The 26,625-nt window shown below is 42.1% G+C and overlaps 1 protein-coding gene across 5 annotated transcripts in view; it reads left to right on the top strand.

The window, feature by feature from the left end:
- LOC117144465 (nephrin) overlaps nucleotides 1-25,709 on the top strand; it is a 77,662-nt gene extending 51,953 nt beyond the window's left edge. For 4 of the 5 annotated variants that reach the window (XM_033309630.1, XM_033309628.1, XM_033309629.1 and 1 more), the window contains exons 10-17: nucleotides 2,719-2,849; nucleotides 7,882-8,041; nucleotides 10,083-10,291; nucleotides 15,395-15,557; nucleotides 19,498-19,719; nucleotides 20,738-21,037; nucleotides 21,876-22,033; nucleotides 22,804-25,709. In XM_033309630.1, coding sequence (XP_033165521.1) covers nucleotides 2,719-2,849; nucleotides 7,882-8,041; nucleotides 10,083-10,291; nucleotides 15,395-15,557; nucleotides 19,498-19,719; nucleotides 20,738-21,037; nucleotides 21,876-22,033; nucleotides 22,804-23,682 — 2,222 coding nt within the window. In that variant the 3' untranslated portion in view covers nucleotides 23,683-25,709. Of the gene's footprint in view, nucleotides 1-2,718; nucleotides 2,850-7,881; nucleotides 8,042-10,082; nucleotides 10,292-15,394; nucleotides 15,558-19,497; nucleotides 19,720-20,737; nucleotides 21,038-21,098; nucleotides 21,309-21,875; nucleotides 22,034-22,803 lie in introns of those variants that run through there. The other variant, XM_033309631.1, reaches the window with a different exon arrangement.
- The last annotated feature ends 916 nt before the right edge of the window (nucleotides 25,710-26,625 follow it).

Below are 26,625 nucleotides of genomic sequence, written 5' to 3'. Positions count from 1 at the left end.
GTATGTCAAACGCTTGTTTTATGGGCCGCGTCAACAATGTGCTGGGGGTAAAGTTTGTTAATAAAATTTCTATGGCAAAATATTAAAAACGCCACCCGGCCGAGAAAGTTATGCACACACTACACGACAAGCCGGAAAAGCTCACTTTAAGCCAAACCCAGCAAACACACACACATATGCGGATGGGGTAAACCTTAATGTTTCAATAGTCTTGGGGTCCGGGGTCCTCATCTTCTGGGCTGTGACGACAGCGTCTTGGGCAAACAGTTGCCACGTCTATTATCTAAAAAGCTTACCGCCTCGTTGTTCCCCAATGTCATTGAAACTTTTACTCCTTTCGCTGGCTGCCAAGATGATGGGGATGTTTCCCGGCTTGCTGCGGAGAGTGCACTCAAAGAAAATATCCTACATATGGTTATTTGAAAGAAGACTTTAGGAATACCCATTCGATTTCAGGTCGTGCTTTTCTCTCGGTGTACTGCCTTGTGCGAAGGAGTCGGGCGCAGCTTCTGCGCGAGCGCTGATATAAAATATTAGATAACAATTTCAATTTCCATGCTCATTTACATGTTTATAGCGTGCTTAAAATATTTTGGCCCCCTCCGTTTTCCTTCTGCTGACACTTCCTGAGATTTCATATTTCCCGCCCGACTTTCCTCGCTGCCGCGAGAAGATTTTGTGTCTTTTTTAAGCGTGTTCTTTGTTTGCCTCCTGCGACGGGGGTAAATTGAAAAGTTGATGCAATGTCGGCTGCTACCAGCGATGGGATGGCCCAGGTTGAAGTTGACGCTGCCAATAATTTTCTCATTATATTACATCACATTTAGCCGGGCCATAAAAAAGTTATCTCTAATATCTTAATCAGAGACCCTCGACGCAGACAGACCTCTTATTTTCCACACAATCAACGCAGGTTAGACTACCGAAATTAAATCAACGGGAAAGCCCAATCCCACAAAAAATTGAAGTCATATCCGCAATAAACTTAATGACGAGGCAAATTTTTGTTTTATAATAATCATGGTCTGTTTGGGAATACCTTTTTTAATTATTTATGGAACAAATCGTATAATACAAAATGTAATCTAAAAATGCTTACAAATTACAGTGACTTTTATTTTGAATACAAAAAATAGGAGTATAGTTGGACTTCTATTTTGTATTTCAAACTTTCAAATATAACTAAATTACACTCAAAGGGGATTTAGAAATAGGACGAAACAAATAAGCTTCCCGGCCAATGCAATTTATATGGCTTGAGAGGATAGTAGAATCAATTTAAGGACTGCTAACGAGAACTGGTTCAACTTTGTGCAATAGACAATGACAGGCCTCACCCACACACACTCATGTACAAATACCCATACACCCATGGCGAGCACACAGACGCAATCCTTCCAATTCAACTGCAGCTGCAACATAATGTGGCACTGGCACTCAAAAGTCGTTACGTTAAGCTGCAGTTACGACTGGGATGGGCTTGCTTTGGTTTTTCCTCTCGTTTTCGGGACATTCGCTCCACGATGGATCGGACCGGGGGTCACCGAGATGGAGGACCATAAAATGCATTAGCCCGACGTAGTTGGCCAGCTTGGCCAGTGACAGTTATTACCACTTAAGCCCATCCTAACCGCAACAGTGTGGCCTGCCAGCCACTTGGAATTTCCTTCGAAAAATATCTCACTGTCATTATGCAGTTAAAGAAAATTAGCTCGGATTTAAAATTATCCTGATTTAACCAATGAATTCGAAGATGTTTCTCACTTTTACCTTAATAATTAGGAGGCATATTTAAAATATTTGTTTTTAATTTATTAAGAACTTGTAAGATATATTTACGAGACTTTATTATAGTTTTATTGTTGCCTTGACTTTTGCTTAAAATAGTTTCCTTTCTTGTGCGTTTAGAATACCAACGATTTTTGCTCAGTGCACATCCTTTATTTCCCTTGTCCCTTCGTTATAGTTTAGTTTTCTGTGCCGGCTTAAAGTCGTCGCTAATGAACTTGTTGAGCGGGAAAAGGATAGACACAATGAGGGGTGGGAGCAATGGAGAAGGGGGACAGTGGGAAAAGTCTTTAAATTATGCAAACTGCTTTGACTCGTTCTTCCTGTTCGCATTGTCCTTGCCAGTCCTTCTCGAAAGCCCCCCTTCTTTTATTCGGTTCACGCCCATTCTCGTCTCATTTCTGGAATGGTGTGTGTTAAAGCACTTTTCATTTTCATTAACAAGTCTTTGCAAAAGACGAAATCGGCTTAAAGAAACTTGCTTATAGAACGTGCCACCCCAGAAAGTAGAAAAGAAAAAGGCAGAAGCACTAAGCAGACAGAGAGCGAAGCAAAGACCAGAACTACGCTGCCAGGGAAAGTTGCCAAAAACAATGTGCAAAATAATAATAAACAAGTGGAAGGTGGCAAAAAGCCGAGGGACAACTTGGATACATACGTAGACAGATAGAAGGCTGGAAGGAGCGACACTAATCACAGATAAGCCCAGATTAACCCCCTTACTCACCCACCACCACCCAATTCAGGCCACTTTCTTGGGCCCGAGTTGAAGGATTGTCCAAAACAGGCAGCAAATTACGTTTGATGGACTCTCCCCAGTCGAGTAAATCCCAATTCCAAACCCAATCCAAGTCTAAGTCTTTGCCTTAGTCAAATGAATACAATGCTCATCCAGTGTTTTGTTTTCTACATTACCCACTTTCTTTGCAGTCATTCCCACCTTGCAGCTGGACCTCGGCTCCAATCTGAATCCGGAGGATATCGAGGAAGGCGATGATGTCTACTTTGAGTGTAAAGTGCATGCAAATCCGGCTGCTTATAAAGTTGTATGGAAGCATAATGTAAGTGAGCAAACAAACAACTTTCCTTGACTTGACTTGCAATATTTATGAAGGGCTCTTCTAAAAGGGCACTTCTTATTGAGACACATGCAAAAAACAAGAGAGAATGGGCAAAAACTGTATGGTCTAAAGTGTAAAGTATACTTTTGGCAAAATATACCTTTTAGTGCCATAAAAAATATATTATTTTTGGCTCGGACTCTTGCAAAACTTTGACAGACGTACAATTTCAGATGCACTGAGAAAAATACTGATTGTTTATATTCCTAGATATTAATATAAAGCAACCGATATTAATTAGATTAGATTTATACTAACTCCATTCTAATATTATAACCAATTGCCATTTCGGTGTTTATGTATTATGTATAAATAGTATATTCAAATATTATTATATTGGTTTTCTGTTAACTGACCTTCAAACATTCTTTAAATGTTGCACTCAAGGCAATTGAGCGTACAACTGCCGAACTTCCGGCAATTCCCAAGACATTGGCGTGCTTCTTCCACACACACGAGCCTTCCTTCAGCTGGGTAAATTATTATGAAGCCGAAATTAAGAGGTCATTTTTACTGAATTACTGGCCAATTATTTTAAGGCAATAGAGTCAAGTGGCTGGCATGAGGACAGGCCTTCGGTGGGGGAGGAACTTCGGGAGTTCGAAAAAGTTTACAAGGAAAATCATTTGTTTATTAGTGGTTCCACAAAGAAGGAACTCAAACCACGGCAACAACAATGGTGGCCAAATAAATGTTATTCAATGCCGAACAAGAAACGAATCAAGTGTATGAATAATATGAATACTAATTGAATTCATTCACAATGAAGTACATGACCAAACAAAGAGCCAAGCTAAACAACGGCAACAGCAAAGCCAACAACTTAGCCATAACTTTTACCGAAAACAACAATAAGCAAATACAAATACTCCAAGACGACCAAAAAGTTTTTCGTGTAGGGGCGGCAAACGAAGGATATTTAGTACAAAGGAACTTCCACAAGACATTTGCCCAGGGAGCAGGGTAGGTAGATAAAAAGTTTATATGAAATAATAATTTGCCCGAGAGACAATGGAATGGTTTGGTTCGAGTGCTGATTCCATTACATTCTATCTAACATCGAACAAAATGCTAATTATACAGGGATAGAGCCAGGCTATAGATAGAGAGATAGGGACAGGACCAATCTATGAGCTTTAGAAGTCTATGTTGAATGCAAATCAACTGAGAACGGAACGAATGGCTGAAATCGTTCCACCAATACCCTTACTGTACTTCAAGGAACATGCTATTTGGCAACACATTTTAATATATTTTATACGTTTGAAGAAGGCCATATTTAAGGGACAAGCTCGTTTAGACTATTTCAATACCTCTTTATGTAATGTAAGGGATTTTGCTTTAGCTAACTAATGCCACCGTTACGAGACAGGATTTGTATGACTGGCTAACAAGCCAGAAAGCGACAGCAGCGCAGTTAGTTACTTGGTTAGTTGGCAATCGTCACTTACGTTTACCCAGCTCAGCGTGAAAGCCCCTACAGATTCTCTGCCCTCTCACTTTGCTCTTAGCCAAGTGTCATAACAATAAAAGTTCACTGCGGCAGTACAAAAATGGAAATGAAATGGATACGAAACTAAGCCAAACACACACACACAGAGGGAAATAGTAAAGTAAAATGGCGAGAGGGGTGTGCAGGTTAGACAGACAGCCACGCTTGGTCGAGCTGTGCACATGGCGTATGCGTAATGAGTTCAAGGCCAAGCGGAAAATTGCAAATGACTCGGGCCAAAGTGAAGGCGAAGAAGCCAAGTCGGGCGTTCATTAAAAGTCAATTGTTAATTGGCAACAGCAATGGCAATGGCGACGCTGCAACCTACAAATGCAATTAGAAGTCAAATCAAGTTAAATCAACTCCGTTGCACCCAGTTAACAAGTAAATTAATTTTTGTTTTGCCACCACATCGATTCGGTTTGAACTCAACTATTCTTCCTCGCCTAGCAGCCGAAGGGCAAAAAGTAGAGCTCTGGCAACTTGTCTTCGTCTGTTATTATTCAATTAGACAAGCTGACAATTAACGACGAGCTGGCAAATTAAATTAACAATTAGTTTTATTAAACTTGTACACACACACACACACATGGACACAGAAGTAGGGGCCAAAGTTCTCAAGCGAATGTGCGTGCGGGTAAAAGTTTTCACATGTTCATTAACAACAACAAGCCGGAGAAGGAGCAAAACTTTGATGGAATCGTTGCCGGAGCAACCAGCTAGCCCCGGATGAATCCGAATCCTGTTGGCAGTAAAACTTATTTGGGCCACACACTCGCATTTATCTCAGCTGCGTCAGGAACCGCAGAAATAGCAAACATAGCCGGAAAATTTGATTAGAGAACAAAGTCGGTGGAAACGACTTTAGAGTTTTGCAGCAACTTGAGCATAAATATTTACATAGCTCCACAAGGCAAGTGGCAATGCTTGGTTGGTCCATAAAGGCAGTCCAAAATGTATATTGATTTAAGCGAATGTTTTCATTCATTATCTTGAATTCTCAACTGCAAGTTTCTGGTTAACGAACAAGCACACATTGCAAATTGAATAGATTTTGCAATTGAATGGTGATATCTTTATTTGTGGATCTTGTTTATTGTTTTCAACTGGACGTACAGAAATGAATGACCGTGCATGTCAACAGCCACTCAAAATGTTTGCAAGCTATAATATACAAATATTTCACTTTCTCCACAAGTAAGATATATACTTAAATCATTAAAATTTTGCTTACGACTAAGAAGACCTGTTGAAGTGTAATATGTTTCCGAGCTAATCTAAAATGTTTTAAATCAAAGTTAAAAAAAAAGAGCAGCCGCGTAAAAAGCGCTCGGGGAAAGCCGAAACCAAATCAACTCAATCAGTCCGAGCCATCAGATAAATTACGGAAACTAATTGGGTATTTATAGTCGGAACTAACATCAATGACAGACGAACACAAGAGGGCGGCCTGGATGGGATTGTGGCCCAAGGCTCTTGGCGCTTGAGGAGTGGCTGGCAAACAAGTCGAAAACACGGCCGAGAGACAGACAAACAGAAATGGCAACGCATAAAATGCGCCATTAGCATTGAGGGGCACTAAAGGGTTGTGCAGACATCATCAAGTCAGCGGGAAGTGGATGGGAAATGGGAGGGAAGTGGGCCTGGCTGGTGTTGACCTCGAACGGGCGCTGGTTAGCGGGCGGAAATTCTGCAGCGGATGTGCCCCGAACTATTTGAAATAATCCCCAACGCCCGCTCGGGCATAACGGGTCTGCAGGCCCACCTTCTTTTTTTTATCATTCTATTTGGCTTTGTTTACACTTTTTGGTTCGCCTCATTCTGTTTTCCCTTTCTCATTTTGCTTTTTTGGCTGCGACAACCTTGAACTTTATTTACTTTTCGTATATGCATGGCGACATTTTTATTTGTTTTATGACAACAAGGTCGCTGAGCCAAGCCACAGTTCGTTCCCCCACCCATTTGGGCTATTTAAGTAGACCCTACGGGAATTGAGGCTGTGCGGCAGCGGGCGGAAAAGGTCCTTTTTCGAGAAGGGGCAGGGCACACAATGCCTTTGGGGCTGTTCTGCACTTTAAGGATTTTTAAACAAGTCGAGGGATATGCTAATAGCGCCAGAGCATTGCATATGTAATGGATACATCTTTATCTGCAATCTGGTGTCGGATAGCGCCGACACTTTGCCAATAGTATCAATCATGGCCGCACAAAGCAAATGGAATTCAATAGCCGAAATGTGACTGGTGGGCAAATATTGTCCTGACCCGGCATTCACCGTATGTCTAACCATCTAAATAATTGTTTACATCTGCACAATGGAAGGGGCCCCCACCACCGAGGTCGCTGAACAAAAGACGCGGCATGGAATTCCCAGGATAACAGACCCCTTCCCAATGCACTGGGGTATCAACTATAGCGCTCCATCTTAGCTCGAATTCCTTGCCTATTATGTACACTTCAAAGTGACCGAAGTTATTATTTGAAAATTATGCTATAATTAAAGTTATTTTGTATCTTGCTTGATTAAAATTATGGGAATCTATCAAACTTTGATGGTACACAGGGTATTTGAAGAAAGTTTTAAGTTCAGTTGAAGATTGGCTCATTTTCGTGTTTACGCTATAGAATATTGGTATTGGCAACTGTTTTTAAAGTGTACTGGGCCACACTATTATCCAAATGTTTCTGGCCTGGCTGCATTGTTTCTATTTATTTGCCCACACATCCCGATATAGGCACCTCCTCAGTATGGATGTGTGCTAAGGTCGTTGAGGCTTTGTTCGTCGTACTCTGGCTTTTTGACTTTTGTCGACCATATTTATACACATTTTTATTTCTATTTCTATTTATTTCAATGCTTTCATTGTTACCGACCCCATACCCCCCGCCCGCCGCTTGTTTGTTTGCTGAGCTCGGGCAAAGTGCGAATTTGTTTTGCTGCTAAATGGCACAAGGCTCTGGGGAAATGCGTCAAAATGTTGTCGAGTGCCGGCCTGTTGGGGAAAAGGCTACAAAACCAAAAGGCGAACATCGGGCTTCGAGCATTATTTCAAAATGAGAGCGAAAGTGCGAGAAAGTGCGGCAAGAAGGTCAAGCCTCTCTGTAAGCATTTGAGTGTGAAGGCCTACTTACGAATATGTGGGCGGTGAAAGGTGGTTGGTGGGACTTGTGTGTTTAAGGGAAAACTTAAAGTAAATATCGGCTGATTTTTCAGTATCGATGCCAGGCACGTAGTCAGCAAAGGCGCAGCTTCTTAATGAAGCTGCCAGCTCACTGATGCGCACATTTATGAGTGCTTTTCTTGGGGGGCAAAAAAGGGCTCAGATGGGTGACCTTGTCTCCATGGGATTGAAGTATATAAAAGTTGGCAAATAGCTTTCATAGCTTTCAGTAAGTTAAGTCTCCTTATCATTCTTTCTATAATTAAGTACTATTTTACTGACAACCCCCCTAATTATGTCTTAATCTTGCCAATTGCAGCACCAAATCATTCAGCACAACCAGCGAGCGGGCGTGATTGTCAGCAGCGGAGATCTGGCGCTCCAGGGCGTCACTCGTCACCAGGCTGGAAACTACACCTGCACCGCCTCGAACGTGGAGGGCGATGGGGATTCCAATGTGGTCGAGCTGAAAGTGATGTGTGAGTATCGCGATGAGTGGGGCAAGGATATTTGCGGGATATGTTGATTTGTGGCACCTCGGCACACATGCCATTGTGCGCGGCGCATTGTGTGTTGGCTGACCCATAAAAACGCTCTCGAATTGCTGCGTTCGGGCCGTTAACGAATGCTTCGGCGGCGGCTTAAATAGAAAATCGAATTGTGTCCCAAAACCACCCACTTAAATCCTTCTTCGCCGCTCTAGCCCCTGTTTCTGCTGGTCCATCTCCATCTCCTCCTACTGCTGCTGCCGTTTGGTTTCTCGAGTGGACCTTTGACACACAAAAACGAGCATTATTGAGTGTTCGAGTATGGCCAGAGACGAGGATGGATGGCAAACAGCGGGGCATCGGGATACCGATGAACGGCGAACTGAACTCCCCGCATTGTGCGCTCGTGCGGGCCTCTTGCAGTTTTATTGCGTATACGCCCCATTATTGTGCGCTGCTTGAATGCTCCTTTGTGTGTCGCTGAGCTATGGACAGGGCGGAAAAGTGGATCTGGCAAAAGGGGGAAGTGTATTAACAAGCTCCGAACTTTTGTGGCACAATAATATAATAAGAAACACAGCTTTGATTGCGTGTTATTTATCTTACGAGCCATGGATTAACCGCAAAAAGATTATTAGTGATCTTTTTAAGCAATAACTATGGGATGCCACATGAAATTTTGTTTATTATTTTAGTACCTTATGTGCTTAGAATTTTTTACGTATTTAATATTTTACATGTATTTTAGTTGATTGATAGCTATAATTATAGAAATTGCGGCACGAGTCGCAAACTTCCAAGATAACCGAATGGAAGGGCACATTTACTAAGGTATATTCCTAAACCAGTTTGGGTCGGCAGCTCAAGTTTGTTGTGAGGCTTCTGCGCTCGAAGGACAGAACCGCAAATCTTCTGCTCAATTTGTGCCGGATTCCTGAACTTGGCCCTGTCTTGAGTCAAACTTTGGTTAATTAGTTTGCCTTTTTCGAGCAATTTAGCAGGCCAAAGATGCTTCTATTCATTTTCGCCAGCCGGCCCTTTAAGCAGTCCCTCTGCTGTTGTTGTGGCCTTATGCTTTGGTTTTTCCGGTGCCATTTCCCCTTTATCACTTCCACTTCTGCCTTTTTCAGCTTTTCGAGCTTTTGTTTTAAGCAGCGCTTCCGCTGGCCACAAAACTCAGTGTCCAACTGGTAGCGTTTCCTCCGCCATCATGCCCCCCTTTCTGTCAGTGTACTCTCGTTTCCTTGCTCCCCGAGCTGTGCTGAAAATTTGTTTACTGCTCCAGTTTGCCATGCAATATCGACAGTTGTCAAATGGCACAATAAATTCGCCACTTGCAACTTTCAAAAGTTTCGTGGCTGTGGCAAGACAGTTGAAAGATTTTCGCCGGCCAAGGATTAGAAAATTGAATATTCCCTGGCCTGCGCAACTCAGCTTTCCCTTGCATTTCTCCTTGATGTCGCTGAAAGTTTTCGCAGCGCAAAGTTTTTCTTTCATTCAAGACGTCGTCTGTTCGTAGTTTTATAAAATTATATGAATTTTGAACGGGAGAATCCAAGAGGGTCTTAGACATTGCAGTGGATCCCTTAACACTTTTTGTATTTTCTTAGGATATATTTAAAAACAACAATTTTAGATAAAAATTTTATTTTATCAGATATTTCTTTTACAAAAAATTCAAAGGTATTCGAGCTATTTAACAGTGAGCCATCTCTGTAGTTTCTTTGTTGATTCACCCGTCTCGGTTCGGTTATTTTTCGGCCTCTGTTTTCTGTTCAACCATCCTTGTTGAGCTTATTTGGCTGCTTGAATGGCCAAAGATGGAGCTTGTAGGAAGGAACACAAAAGGGTAAACTTTTCTACTTGGCATTTCAGAGCCTGTGAAGAGGCGGGCTAAAACAAAGAAGCCGCCGCCAAGAGTTTTATGCGATTATTGATTTCAGCTGCAGATGCAAACAGCAGACTGCACTATAGCCAACTTTGATTCGATCTCCGCACTCACCGACTGTTTTTCCCGCTCTCCGACTTGCAGATAAACCAATTTGCCGGCCCGATCAAAAGAAAATCTATGGAGTGGCGCGAAACGAGGCCGCCGAAATAGTGTGCGAAGTGGATGCCTTTCCGCCGCCGGAGAACTTCAAGTGGTCCTTCAACAACACGGCGGAGACCTTCGACATGCCGCAGAGCGGCTTCCGGCCCCATTCAGCCCAGGGTTCAACCCTCACCTACACCCCCGTCAAGGTAAGTTTGAAAGTGTCCGAAAAGTCGGATGGAGGTTGAGGAAAATCGGCTGGGAACCGACAAATGTCGGCGGGATTGAGGTTTGCAGATGCGTGACCCATTCGTCATGTTAAATGCTAAACACGTCAGACATTCGATTCATTTCTGGTAAAAGCATGCGGCTCTTTGATAAATTTTTCATTTCATATTTCGCTGTGCTCGCTATTAATGTGAAATTGTTATTGACACATTTGACATTTTGTTTGCTGGCCATACTGGGCGAAAAAAATGTCAGACGGGAGTATACAGAAGGATAAAAAGACCATTCAAAAATTTTAAATGTGTATTAGAAAGAATAGAATGGGTAGGCCTTCATTATATGCGTTTTTTTAATTAGACAATATGACTTCTAATATTAATGATCTAAACATTTTTGGAGCATACAATGTTCTCTCTTTTTTTCAGTGCTGGGTGCCTATCATTGAACTCCACGGGGGCTGTCTGTTATTGAATAGCAAAAATTTTAATTAATAGGCGGGTCTCATGGTTGTTGCCATTTATTTGGGCCTGTGTGCGTGTCATGTTGCCAGCTAGCAACAGGGAAAGTAAAGTGGAGCAAAGTCCTTCCTGATAGAGACAACAGCCAGGCATTGGTGGCAGTCGAGCGATTTTAATTAAAAATTCTATTAGCACTGCTTTCTAATTAAAAATCCAATAGCAGCAGTGCCACCACCATCATCATCATTATCATCCACAACAACACCATTGAATGTCAAAGGTTATTGGGAAGCACAAAAAAAATGAAAAAAAAAATAAAAAGCTAGCACAAAAGAGCAGGAAAATTATTGGAAGTAAATGCCATTGACTTTAATAGTTATCATCATTGGCCAAAATGAAGAGGATAAAGCTGAGCACCTTCCACCGCTCCGTCCGACCCTCTTGGCCCTGTTCTCTGTCGCTTTCTGGCAGCATTTCCGCATTAATGGCCCCAATGGCCAACAGCAATTGCGATTGCAGTTTTTGGAGCTCCTCCCCAGCAATTGGCCGAGCAAATTGGCCATCAATGAGCTACACTCCCATCAATGTCCGAATCGTTGGGATTTCGGTTTTTGCATTTGATATTCCCCATGTCAGCCTCTCGACAGCAGATGGTGCTATGGCTGATGTGTACATTTTTACGGTCAGCCAAACATAGTTGCATGTGGAGTGGCCCATAGAAATTTGCAGCTCAGAAGATGATACTAGCAATCATTGCCAGTTGATAAAGTTCAGAAGTGGGAAGACCTCAAATTAAGTGGTGCAAAGAAAATATGAAAGAAGTGATATTTATAGCAACATTTTAAATGTTATCAAAATCCGTTGTTAAATATATATACTTATATATTTATTTTGAGGTTCAGGAGGGATGAATTCATCTGTTTTATAGATAGATTTAAGGCATCATAAATAGTAAGGCAAAGTTGTATTAGATTTATATAGAAATCCCTGCAACATTGAAGTTTTTACTGGCATCTTGAAGACCTAGCCAACTCCTGCCAGGGACTTTTATGGCTGGATTTTGCCCATCAGACGGTCGCCACCTACATTTCCGCTTGGCTGTCTGACCACAAACGTGTTAAGTTTTTCGGACTGGGCTTGTGGTCGCTTGTAAGCCAACATGGTTGCCATTATGCGATGACAGTGGAGGAGCTGCAACTGGATGCTGCAAATGGCATGGGCCGGGACAGGAAGAGGGATTTTCCAGGGGCAAAAGTAGGGTGGGGGGAGGGATGTGCTGAGAAGAGGCACTCAACACAGTTGTTCAAGTTGCATGGCACCCAGTTGGTTTGGTTTGTTTTAGGGTTTCGGGTCCTTCGCTCCGTCTGGTTTTTCTAGTTGACCCAGTTTAAAATGTTGCGGTTCCTTCTGCACTTTTCCGTCTCTTTTACGAAATTTTCTGTATTTTTCGATTTTTTCCATCCTTTTTGGGGTATGGAACTAATCAAACTGGCGGCGACAGCCTGGGCTTACATTTCAGCGATCAAACGAACGAATTGCGAGGCAGTCAAACGGCATTCAAATGAGTTCCGCTCACAAACACTAGTCCGTCGCACTGATTGGACACACACAATCTCATACACAGACATAAATCATTTAGCTCAATTGAATATGAAAAATCCCTTCCGTTCTGTTGTCATATATGCTGTTTCCGGTTTCCGCCAACCGCAGCTCAAACGTCGTCGTTGCCGTCATCACATTTTGGTTGGGATTTTTCTTTTTCGCTTTTCCTTCCCATTTTATTTTTTCTTTTTGCCAGCCCGTGCGATTTGCTCAAAGGCAGCCAACAGCTCATTAATTTTGTTTTGTGCATGGGCATTTCTCCTTCTCTATTTCCTCACATTTTTTTCTCGATTCCATTGCTATTTTCTATGTGTGAGCAGAGCAATTTTTGCCAGGCTTTCATGTCAAGCAATTTCCGCTGCTGACATATAAATTTCTCAAATATTTCACAAAAATAAATGTCGGTCTCTTGGCTTTTTGGGGCATAGCTCCACCGCTTTCTGTGTGAACCCCAGTGCAAGAAACTCATTAAAATGTCACTTAAATGTTTAAATTTTTAATTAAAATGCATAAATAATAACAGTAGACTTGACTTGAAGCGAAATGCCCAGAATGCAATGCCTTGAAGTGGCATTTTGTCCTCTTTAGAGCCCTTAAGCACACACAGATAAACACAGGCAGTCGCACCAACACACACACACGGAAAAATATCAAGTATACGTTGGCATATACATACGAGTATAGTATATTCTACGGATTTTGTTTTCGTTTGTACGGCTGCAACTGCCGTTCCTGCTGCTGCTACTGCAACAATATTTACACTGTTGCTGGCGCAACATTAGAACAATATAAACAAAATGAAATAATCATAATAAATAGAGGGGCATAAATTCAGGGGCCCCAGGGACTGAAAATTATCAAGGATTGTCGGCCCGGGCGATGACAGTTGCAAATAGAAAAAGCAGAGCGTGCTGTGCATCTCCCCCACATTGATTATTACTTAAAATGCCTGGCAATTGTGTAGGTGTGTGTGAGAGTGAGTTGGTTTCTGGTTACTGGTTTCTGGTTTTGTGCTTTTGGCCCTGGCAGCTCCATTATTATATTGCCGCAGACGTAGCTCCGGCTTTTAGCCACTTTCCCTTTTGTCCCGCTGGTGTTGATGCGCAGTGTTGGCAGCTGCCAACATGGCGCCTTTGTGCCAACACTTTAGCCATATACAAACACTAACACAACAAAAACTGAAAACGCAATTAAACACTAGGCTAACACACGCATAGATGAATACCTATTTTAATTTTCATAAATTTGTCATAAATTTGCATAAGCACTGTTGCTTAAATTTCTAGTCAAAGGCTGCAGAATATTCGCAATTTATTTTCGTCTGACGGCAGAATAAACTGCTTATTCACAAAGAAAGTTATTGCACTTGAAGTTCGTTTTAATTTCTGTTGAAGCTAAAGGCAGTTTGTGGGAAAGGAAGAAGTTTTAAATGCTACATTTAATTGGTGAAAAGACAACGGTATTTTCATAATTTATTTTAAAAGCAAAATAGAATATTTGTTTATGAACTACTTAGGAATGTGGCTATCAAAGTTAAACAGCTTTATTTTTCGTACACATAACTCTGATGATTAGTCTTAGTATCTCAATTTCAGTTAATTGGATGTTCGTGGTTCATGAACTCAATAAAATCCCAAAAGCGAACCTTATCGATTTTTATTAGAAGGAATGAAACAGAGCCAGTAATCAATCAGAGCTGCCAACTCTCAAACTCTTTTTCTAAACGATTGGAGTTTCCATCAGCGGAAGGCCATAGAACCTTAACCATCACACAATTTCCATAAATCTCGACTTTCCCACAGGCTGTTGGCAAACTTTCCTTTTGGTGTGTTGGTTTTTATTTTTATTTTTTTTTGGTGAACCATGTTTTTCTTTTCTTGCCCTAATTAAAATGACAGCCACGCCCACGTTGCGAGTCAAAAAGATAGGAAAAGCGAGGTTAAAACGCGTGCCGACTGACAAATAGGCTGCAATTTGCGTTGACTTTTCGTCGTGCACCCGAAAGTGATTTCAATTTTTAATGAGTCCTGCCAGCCTGAAGTTGATTAAGTGCGTTGGTTCTGGTGTTCGCAGCCAACGGAAAAGGACAAAGGTAAACACGCCCCACAAAGACACAATGATACGTAGATACGTTGTTACGGGCCACGAAAGCGAATCGATTGCTGGGGACGTGTTGTGGGAATGGTCCACTAGTTTGGCGTGTGTGTGTGTGCGTGGGTGTGCACTTGACCGGAGACGAAGGATTTCATTAGCACAACATTTGACAAAATGCAAACAAATAAACAAGAGGCACAAACAATGGCTAAGACCGCAGGCGGCCACTTAGCACTGGGATACAATGGGATAGACAGGCATTAGGGCCATGTTAACATGACTTCCTTCCTCGCCCACAATTCGCACGGATATGGATGTAGATGTACATGTAGATGTATTTGTGTATGCGACCATATATGAGATAGCCGTGGGGCTGAACCACAAAATGCTTCATTTGTTTTTACTGCCGGGCATTTTTCCTTCCGGCTTTCTCGTCGGCCTTTCTACATTGACATGAAATGAAATTATATTAATGAAAAACTTATTGACAGCTGCAATCAATCAGGGGCAACTCTGACAACACACTGGCACCGTATCCATATTGATTTAATGAATTAAGTTCACATCGATGTCGAGCGCGGCTTCTTCAATTCCATTTAACTGACTGTCCAAGAGTTGAATTTAAGTGGTTGCACTGGAAGAATTTTAAGAGCTACATATACATACTTGTTTCTAAGTCGTTAACTTTACTGCACAAAGCACTAGCACACTTGAATTATTATTTGATTTCCGATCAGTAGCACGAATGTGTAATCTATGTATAATAGAATAAATGACACTAGATCATGGTGGCAATTTCTAAATATAAAAAAAAATATGTATGCGTTTGGAACGATGAATGAGTCTAGCGATTGTCCTCGTGTTAAATCTATTTTTATCCATGTTCACCCTTGAGTATTGACGAAACACTGTCTCCTACGCTTTTTGCAGGAAATGGACTTTGGCACCATCATGTGCTGGGCCGACAACAATGTGGGTCAGCAGAAGGAGCCCTGTGTGTTCCATTTGATAGCCGCTGGCAAACCGGAAGCGCCCACCAATTGTACGGTGGTCAATCAAACGTCCGACTCGCTGGAGGTTTATTGCATTGAAGGTGAGTTATATGGCCCACACAGAGCTCATACATATACATATATACGTCAAATTGCCAGCCAATTTGTTGCCCTTTTTCATTCGTTTCGGTTCGGTCGCTTTTTTTCCCCCATTTTGTTTCTATAATTGCTGATGAGCCAATCAATGGCCGAAAAAGGCATTGGTCAATGGCGGAGGGGCCAAAGGAGATGGGAGGCGCAAGTGGGAGTGGTCTTGTCCTGAGACTTCCTTTGCAGCATGAACACGAGTGTGCGAGAGCTGTAACATGTATATGTTGAGTTTCCTGCAACGCTTTTCAGACTCATTTAAAATACATGAGCAACTTAAGTGCACTTTGGCAGCCATCTACGAGTATGTCTATCCACTCATACAGATACCGATTCGTATTCCCCCACACACACACTTACACTCACACATCCACACAATCGTAAAGCACAGCCAACTTCCTTTCGTGATGCAGACACAAATAATAAAAACGCAATGAAAGCATAAAACTAGAAAGGAAACGCTTCGCAGAGTGGGGGAAATAATGTTCCTAAAATTTCAATTCCAGTTTAAAATTTGCAGTAATAAATAAAATAGAAGAAGCCCGGTGATGAGCGGAGTGGAAGCTGCAGGACGGAGAGTGCACGGCCGAAAGTTAAGCGCAAATTTGTACATACAAAATGTTTTGGCTTGTTAGGCAACTTGCTGCCTTCCAGTTGCCAGTTTCCGAAGACTGAGAACGAGAGCGGAAACTTTAAATACAAATTCAATTCGCATATTTTATGCGCAGCGCAAGAGTGGAAAACGCAAAGACAGAAAAATGCCAGCAAAGCGCAAAATAAGCAGCACAAATTGCAGTCCCAGAGTTCAAAGTTCGCAGCGATAGAGTTGCACATTAGCGCAGACAGAGAAATGTCCTCGCAAATTGCAACAGCTCCGAGCTTATGATGCATTTATGCAGTCCTTGAGTGCCGAACCGGAGACAGAGACATCGAGGGGGTGGCAAAAGCATGGCGCAAGGCGGAGGAAAAACCGGAGGGAAAAGCATGCGGATCCTGCGAAAAGGCAACGCAAATCAAAGCGTTGCATAACGAGGCGGCTGCTGCAAGAAGTGCAACAAAAAGCGCATAATAACTGCATACTTAATGGCGCTCTTTCCCGCTACTGTTTGTTACGCCCCCGCCTGGCGCTTTCCACTGTTCCTTCGTCCCCCGCAGCCGCTTTAAGCGCTCAATGTTTTCCACCAATTGCCGGCAATCGCAATTGTTTTGCTTACTTAATGTTGTCTCAAGTGCTTGCCCACTTCGCGTATGCGTAATGTGTAATTGCATTACTACGCGCTGCAGAATGGCGAAAAGCAGGGAAATTCCTTCATTGTTGCGATGCATGAGACTGCTCGGAAATGCTTGAGTTTTCCCTTTTTTTATACGTTTGACATGCCGTCTGGGTTAGCACATGTGGAAGCAATTACTTGGTTGACTTAATCTTTAACTTTAGAGGTTTTCCAATTGAAGGGATACCTTTAAGGTATATTTGTTGATAAATAAATAATTTGATATTATAATAGTTGCGCCAAAATGATTAATTTACTCAGAGTAATCTTTTTATTATTTTAAACTGAATAGAACAGCCGCTTTGAATTTCTCATTATGCTATCTACTTATCTAGCCCTCCGTAAGCGGCCACGTTGCGTATACTTGATGACCAAACTTTAGGTTCCATTACGTATGCAGTGCAGCGACGGCTTTAAGCTGCTACTGTTCCATCTCTCCCTCGGCGTCTTGAAAAGCCATTGTTCGCCTTATTACCGCATCACTCCCACAGTCCCACACTTCCGCCCCCTTTTCCACCCCTCGGGCTGCTAATTTAGTGGCTGCACATTATTATCATAGTCATCAGCATCATTAAAACTTTAACGCAAGTTGTTTAAGCACAACACAAGAGCAGCAGCATCAGGATCAGGGTAGCGCGCACAATGCGATACTTTTTATATTGCACTCCACATTAAGGCGAACGACTGGTGAAATGCCACGCCCCTTGCTGCCATATAACAAACACCGCCCGTAGCCCATCGCCCACCGCCCACCGCCCACAGCCCTTAGTCGTTTGTTTTTATAATAACTCAACTTTAGCTGCGGTCGACTTTAATAAGCCAGCACGCAAGTTGGCCAACTCAACTCGACGTGGCCATAGCCGCAGCTCAACTCGACTCAAACCGAAGCGAACGGAACTTAAGCGAACTCTCTGCCCGCCTCGAATTGAATCCAATGTGCGGTGCTGAAGACAACTCCGCATCTTTGGGGGCCAAGTTCGGTTGGCTACTGATGTTTTTATTTTTCCATTGCTGCTCGGAAAACAAAAAAATATAACAAACTTACAGGGCAACGGGAATGGGAACGGCAGCTAACCAAACTCATCAAGCGTCGGTTTAATATAATAAAATTTCAGTTTATAACATTTTGCTTCGCTGCTGACGATGCTGCTGCACTGAGAAATAATCTAATTTAATGAAAAATGAAGCAAGGCAAATGAAACTGCATTTTCATAATAAAGCTGTTCTGGCAGAGATGAAAGATGAAAAAATAGGAAATTCTCAACATAGAAGTAATCAAAATTCACGATAAGTGGTTTAACATAGAGTTACAAATTAAAAGGCATTTAAAGCCTTATTTTTTTTTTAGTGTACTACTATTTCTGCTGCTGGTCGCTCTTGCTTTATTATTTTTACTCCACTTGCATTGCTTCCATTGTTGCTGTAGCCAAGTAAATAAAATTAACCCATTACAATGAAGTTTTTTTTTTGCTCTGACAACGGAGCTGCGGCAAATTTCATTAGCTAAACGTTTTAAAGTGCGCACAAAATGGCCGCCAACCGAGCAGGAGGAGGGGCTGGATTCCTTGAAAGGGAGCAGAAAATAAGAATGGAATAAACCCACCCATCACCCCAGCCACCCACCGAACAATGACGCTTTGAGGCAAAGGCCAAGCACATTCTCTTTACTCTATTTCCGTGGCCTTTTCTTTGTGCCGGCGAATTCGGGTGGCTAAAAAGGCGGCCAACAACAACTAAAATTCATAGCAACATATAAAACATTTTCCACAACAATTTCTCCTTGGGACCCGGGGGCGTGTTCCCGGCTGAAGTAGTTGTTGCTGTTGGAAAACCCGCCCTAAACCTTTTCACTGGCCGCTGCTTTTATTACAAAATATTTTAACATTTTTCGCAAGTGTTTTAAGTCGGCTTTTGTGTCTACAATGAAGTGGCATTTGAGCTGCCAAAGCTAGGCAAAAACAGCCGCTAAAGAAGTGGCCCAACATTAGCCTCTTACTTCTGGCCAAAAACCGCTTCGGTCCTCTTCAGTGAAAGGGGCGAACTGGAGTGGGTTTGGCCAGTTCTTTTGTGGTGTGATTAAATGGCATTTAAAATGTAACTTTAGATTACTCTAAATACATATTTTCGGTAGCAGTTGAAAGTTGAGAGGCACTTCAATTACCAAAGTGTTCCACTCAAAGGGATGACCTTAAGTTGGGTGCTTCTGAGTAAGGCATTATGTATTTTAGGGAATTAAACGCCAGTTGAAATAAATATAAATTGACATAGAAGGGGACTTCATCGTTTTGAAGTAAATAATAATAATAATAATTATTTTTTAAGTTGATGGCTATTGTAAATTCATTGTTAAAGCACTTCTCACTGAGTTGAGAAGTTCTAAATCCGTTTTTACCTGGCATCAAATAAAATCCCAAACCCAAAGCCCTGGCATTTGCAGTCATCAATAAATCCCGCCAAACTCCTAAGCAAAGTATAAATAAGACCCGCCAGTCCATCGGCAACTACTTAATATTAATAAGCTCTAAGTCCCATCCCCTTGGCCAATACCAATCCCAGCCAATATGCAAAGTAAGCCCCAGTTCGTGACAAGTTATGCAATTGGTGTGCCCTCTTATTTTCGCAGGATTCGACGGCGGAATGCGGCAGTGGTTCCTCATGGAAATCTTCGATCAGCACAGTGGTCAGCTCCAGGCCAACATCAGTGCCAAGTTTGCGGCCTTGAGTGTTACGGGTCTGGATGCAGGTCGTCTCTTCCGGATCTATGTGTATGCCGTCAATGGACGAGGACGCAGCGATGCCATTGCCCTCGATGGATACACTTTGAAGGCGGCCGAAAAGCAGACCGGTTAGTAAAAAGCCATTACATTTTAAGGTTATATTTTTAAGGCATCAACACTGCGGAAAAAATGTTCTACTATCCTGCGCTTAGATCCATAAATGGGTCCTCTAAAGCAAACATCTAAAAATTGTATATGAATTAATGGCATTATAAAAAGTTAGTTATTTCTCTGAGTGACTTTTGATTTTTATGAGTTTTTTATGCTAATATGGAGACTTACTCTCATTTCTTCGCCAAACGAAGCGAACTGCATAACTTTATGCGGCGAAAAGCCGCTGTATCAGTTTCGCAGCAAAGATTGTCCTGGGTTTTATGATTATTATGCCACCTCGAAATTTAATTACGCTAAACTGCTCAATGAATTGTAAATTCAGCGACACAAAACTTTCGCCTGCAGTTTTCGGCCAGTAAACGCAAAATTTTATGCAGCCCTGCCTCGTCGCACAAAGTAGCGCAAAAAAAATCTGAAATGATTAGCATTAATGAATTGGGGTTGGAAGAATGCGGATGTCGAGTTTCTTTTTATTGAGGGTAAGGGGTCTAAACGAAAAAGGAAATTGTAATGCTAATTAGCCAAAGGAAGAGCTGACAAGAATTTTATTTTCATTTTGGTACATTTCCCATTTGGGGAAAGCAAAGGAAAGGAAGTCGAAAAGCGAGCAGAGCGTCTAGAAGGGACAGTCACATTTTGTGTAAACAACTTGAGCCGACAATTCAATTTTTCATAAAGTCAGTCGGAGGCGTGGCAAGTGGGGGGTGGGGAAAAGTGCAAAGCAAACACAGCAAACGGCAGGGAAAACCAGAAAAACGGCAGAGATGGAAATCAGAAAAGAAAATTGTCTTGGCTGGGTCAAAGCGTAGATGCTCTGAGTAAAGGTTAAGCCTGATTATGATCAGCATTTAAAGAGGATTCATTCAGTTAACGGAAAGATTTGTATCCCGCCTAGAAAAACGGAAAGAAATAAAATACTATTGTAGCAGTATTAAGCTTTTACCAATACTTCAATCGAATTTACCTTTGCAGTTGCCTTGACCTCCTACAAGGGCAGTGCCCAGAGCCCCGACAACTTTGAGCTGACACCGATCCTGTCGATTGGCATCTTCGTGGGCATCCTGGTGGCCATCGTGTGCATCGGAATCGGCACAATTGCCGCACTGAAGCTGCGCTCGCACAAGCATCAGCAGCAGCAGAAATTCGTACATCCCAATGCGAAATTCTCACGTCCGGGCAATTTGCAAATTAAGGACAAAATCTCATTGCCATTGAGTCACTCCGAGGAGATGTACGACGAGAAGAATCCCGATGTTGTGCCCTACAATGAGGGTAAGTTACCGGTTCTAGAAACCCTTTGCTTAGATCCCCATCCTCTCGGTTTGCCCTCAAGATAAATGGCGTCTGCCCAGGCTTCTGTTCACAATTTATGGCCGCTGGCTTGGGGGCTTCCCCTTATGCAAATGCATTTGACAGGCCGTCCAGGGCTCATGCAGGCAAAACAAACAGGACCCAAAGTCCTGAGGAGCTGGAGAGAGCTGGCTGCATTTTTGTGCCAGTGCTGAAATATTTAAATGACAGCTAATTGCTGTCAGGTCCTCGCCGGTTAGCTTGTTTGCTCGTGTGTCTGCAGTCGAGGGCCTTAAAGACCCTGTTAAATGGGGAAAATGGGGAGCAGCAGCAGGAGCAGCAGCAATAGCAGAAGGAGCACCAGCAATTTCACTCACTGCACGTGCTCGCTTGATTAATGGCAATCAAGAAATCAAGCGGCAGCCAAAGCAGCCAGAGCTCCACCAGCACAGCACAACAATTTAATCAATTTTCCAAACGTAAAGCAATTTCATGGCCAAAATAAAAAAAAAAAAAAAAAAAACAGAAAAGAAAAAAAAGTAAACTATGGGGAAAGCCAAGGAAGCTGGCGGTGGGCAAAATGGGGCAGGAAGAAAACTTGCTGCCGAAAATCACCAAAAGATTTGAGGGCGTCGGCCGGGCCAGAAACTTTTGCCTTGCTCCTGCTACTTAACAACAAAGCAGAGAAACGAAAACGACGTCGTCGGCCAGCTCAAAACTTTCCCGAACTAACTAAGCGTTCTCCATTCTGATCCGTTCCATGACGTTCTCTCAATCACCAAACCCAACCCAACGAACCCCACCCGGAATTTCCATCCAGTTGATGGCGAATATAAACAAAAATCAGCAACACAAACGCCATCGGGACATCTCTCGACGACCAGCGAGGTGGAAATCAGCTGCAAGCCGGGCTCAACATCCGGCACCGGAATCGTCCAGGCCAACTCGGCGGACAGTGGCACCTATCAGAGCAGCAAGGTGAGTCGCCGGCAGTCGGCCAAACTTTTGGCCACCGAAAAGTTTTAATTACAGTCGAACTACTCTATGACGAACTCCCCCTCGAAATGCCGGCAGCATTGCCATGACAAATGCTTTGATTTGATGTCGCAAATTTCTTGCGAAAATCCTAATGCTCTTGAAAACAATTTGGGCCAGATTAGAAAATAAACTTGTGATATTAGCCCCGCCCGGAAAACAGTTGGCAATGAGGCTTTTTGGCTTACTTCTGGTGAAGGTTGCTCACTTAAGGAGTTATCTTATGCTTGTATTCCTGTATTTCTTGGAAAGCCAAATTGTTTTCTTTTTTGGTTAATAAATTGAAAATTAAGTTACTTGTAGTTACCTTGACAAATGCCTCTGTTTTATCGGGCTCATTTCTTATAACTCTTGGAAAACTCCTTTCTCAGAATAAAATTTATTTTAAGCTGTTATCTAAAATATTTGTTGGCTGCCAATTTCATATTGAAAGTTTTTTTTTTGGTAAATATAAATTAAATATTATCTTTGTTCAAAATTAAATATTTCTGAAAACTGGTGCTTATTTGCTACACTCCCATCAGGATGGTATTACTTAAAAATATGTTTTTCAATTATTCTTCAGAATGTTGAAATGAAGATAAAATATAAAGCTTCAGAAGTATTCGAGTTCATCAAGCAAATTGTTCTCTAGTGGAATCTCGACTGTTCCAAGAAAATTTTTCTGTTCTCTGGCGGTTTATTAAATGCCTGGCTCATTTTCTTTTCTGCAGGACGATGAGCTGCACTACGCGGAGCTGTCGCTGACCAACATGCCATCCGGCAGCAGTGGCGCCTCCAAGAAGGGTCAGCCCATGGGCGGGGTGGGGGTGGTGCAGCACGTGGTGCAGCAGCAGCAGCAGCAGGGGCAGGTTCAGCATCCCCACCCGATGCTGGGTGGCACCTTGCCACACGGCTCCAGTATGCGGAAGCTGCTGCCCACCATTCCGGCGACGGCGACGTTGCAGCGCCACAAGCCCAATGCGGGCGGAATGCAGCATCCGCACCAGCACGCTCCGCCGCCCACGTACGACTACGATTACTTTGAGGAGCCGACGATATATGCGCAAATCGATGCGTACAAGACGATGCAGGTGGACACAGGAACAGGTGTGGCAGGTGTCGGCGTCGGTGGAGCAGGATCGGGGGTCAACGGTGCGGGGGCAAGCATCTCATCGCCGGGGTCGCATGGCACTCCCTCGACGGTGTCGCCTGGCACCGTGCAAATGTACACCCTGCCCCAGCATCCCGGTGGCTACCACACACTGCCGCACAATCATCACGCACAGCAGCAGATGGCGGGAGGTCCGCAGAACTCCGCTTCGATGATGCAAATGATGCAGCAGCAGCAGCAACAGCAAATGCACCACCATCCTGCGTCCAACATGCCGCCCTCCTACCAGCAACACCAGCAGCAACAGCAGCAGCAGCAAATGGCCCATGGCCAGATGCTAGTATCGAGCAACAGCAGCGGATTGGCCTCCACCACGGCGGCCGTGGCCAGTCCCAGTAGCTCATTATCGGGACTCTCGGGCGTGGGCAAGTCCTATTCGCGCGAAATAGTCACCGTTCGCACCCCGCTCATGTACTCGCAGCAGGAGAGCTGCGTCTAAGGTCTCCCTGGCATCTCATGGATTTTTCCAAGTCCATATGCCCAGCCCCGATTCCCAATTTAGCTAGTCATGTAAGTCTTGAGCTCTTCGTGGTTGGTGTCTAGGCTAAGTGTTGCCAAAACGAATTGAAGTGAATTGCAGCGTTCTGAAGAATTGAAGCGAATCGTTTGTGTGCTCGTCGAGGAACTGAATATATTTTAATACAAAGCTCATACAAAGGCTGCCACAAATCTTCTGCACCTAGCATTACATTCCTAAAATATAAATAGTTCGGTTAACTTATCAATGTGCAACCATTAAGCCCAAATTTATAATTCAATCCCCAGTTATACATACTTAATTTTCTATATGCGGCTGCTGCGGTCGTAACATATCACGTGATTATAATTTAGGTGTACATACGAACAAAAATGTTTAATTAATGCGTCATAAAAATATAACGATTATTTAAAACACCCAAGCTGTAATATAAATAAATCAAAATTCAATGCGGAGAATTAACAGAAACGAGAAGATATTCAGAGCTCATAATTTATATCAAATTTTGCACAGATTCCAACGTTTTTGAATGCAGGCAGAGAAATGGGGCTTTAATTTTTGTAGCTATACTTTCAAACAATTTAAACAAAAGAGTAATGCAGCAGAAGAAGATTGTTCCTTCCTTACACTAAGTACTCAGATGGACACACAGCCTACGCCATATTTTTTCATCAGATTACTACATACTATCGAGAAGTATATATTAGTTTCGAAGGGTACTTTGTAAATGTTTGTAAATGTCAGCTGAACAGTAAGGAGCTGCAATTTTTAGGAATTGGGCTCAATGAACGCATACAACTAGAATAAATTTAGTAAGTATATCCTTGACATAATAATAATAGACTTAAAGCTCACACTCACTCAACCGAAAATGGGCGAGCAATGCGAAAGCGCACCTTCTTGGCAATTATATTGAAAATTAATTACATTATTCAAATATATGGTAAACAATATAAATAAAACGAACACTCACACCCCAACAGACACTCATACACAAACACACACAAGCAAATTAGCTGCAATTAGCTTAGCATAAATGAATACTAAGTATTAATGTGTAAATAGCAAAATCGTAAATCAAATGTATTACAGAACCCAAAAGCAAATCAAACAGAAAAGCTGCAAATTAATGAATGTAAATTAGTTGCACATTCTAACCAAAAAACTCCCAAAGACTATAAATAACAAAAAGAAAACACAACAAGGACCTATGGTTGGTATGTAAAGTTTGAACATAACAAAAATAACAAAACCAAGAAAAGCAAGTGGGGAAAGTTGTTGTTTGTAAATGGCATTTATATATCAAATTGTATTTTTTCTCTTCAATGTTTGAACTGTGAAAAGGCATAAAAGTAACAAAATAAATGCACATTGTAAATTATTGTTACATTTTAATATTTACGTTTTTAGTGAATGGAGGAGAGAACACACACTAACAAAGCAGAAATCAATACTTCTACAAAGTGTGTATGAAACCAAAAGTTGAGCCGTAAGTGTAATAGACAGATTATTGGCCCAGCACGGCAAAGGCAATTTCCATTTCCAGCTAGTTAAGATGAAAATAAGAAAATCGAAAAAACAAACTAAAAAAAGAAACCAGTGATTTCTCTTACATCAATTAAAACGAAATGCAAACAAACGTGCATATATGGTTCGGTCATCATCATCATGTATGCGTATATTTCTGCATGTAAGTGTTCCAACCAATCTGAATATAAACTAAGTGTAGCTAATTTAACGTCTAAACGAAGCCATAAAAGATAATTGTAAAATATATTAATGATTTAGTTTAAAGCCAGGCATATACTCTACAAATGAATTATGAATGTATGTTATGATTAAGCACTCGAAACGATATGGAAAATACCCCTGCCCTATCCCAATGAATACAAGGAATACAATAATAACTTGAGACACAAGAAACAAACTGAACAGCAAACAACTGAATGAACTCAACCAAATAAATCCATACAAAATTTCAATGAAAAGCGTTCCAGCATTTTTTCTTTGAGCGCGGGATTCAAAGATTTTTCACAGATTTCAGATGTCTGCCTTGGCGGCATTATCCCGTCTCAGTCAGCGATGAGGGCTCAAAAGAAGTCTCGGCCCATTAGCGACAAGGCTTTCACTGCTGCAATATTGCAACAATTTTAATGCACAGTCAAATGCAGTGAGGAAAATTTGTTTACATTTTATTTTCATTGATAAATATTTCAATCATATGCATTAATTTGCAATATATATGTGTTATGGTTTGTTTTTGATTAGTTAACGCACATCTTAATTTTTCAACCCGAGTATTTGTTCAGTGTAGAAAGACAGGCGAAGGTAAATTGACAATGCTGTGTTGCTGGCGTCTTCTTTGCAACGGAGGCCCCAAGGCCAAAAGCAAGGCAAGTAGCCTTTTCAAATTGTGCACTCAAATGGACACAGGCGAGGACACGCGACAACGTGGCGTATGAGTTATTTTGGCTTGTGTATGTGAGCGAGACACAAGCATCTCTTCCATTTGGCTTTCCTCATTTTTCTTGGTCGTGTGTTTGGTTTTTACATTTTTTTTTTCCTATTTCGGCAAACGTTTGCATGTGCAGCGAAGCGTAGATCTAAAAGAAATGAGACAGCAGGAGACATCACATGGATTTGTGGCTGGCAATGGCATTGGTCATGTTTGACAAGCTACCCGGGATGCTCACGACTCCGATCTCTGGACATTTTCTCTGTACTTGAAAGTATTTGCGTTACTTTGTTTTGCTGGATCCAAAATTAAAAAGCACATACACAATGAATCGCAAAAACGACAAGAACAGGCGACAGAAATTGTGATTGCTGCTGCGGACAAAAATAAAGTTGCAAGCGAAAACATAGGACTTTGTGGTGAGTTACATTATTTATTAAAGAATTAAA

Source organism: Drosophila mauritiana, chromosome 3R, assembly GCF_004382145.1.
Source record: "Drosophila mauritiana strain mau12 chromosome 3R, ASM438214v1, whole genome shotgun sequence".
Taxonomy (NCBI): Eukaryota; Metazoa; Arthropoda; class Insecta; order Diptera; family Drosophilidae; genus Drosophila; species Drosophila mauritiana.
The sequence above is the reverse complement of the archived record's forward strand: the minus strand, read 5'-3'. Positions and strand labels throughout refer to the sequence as shown.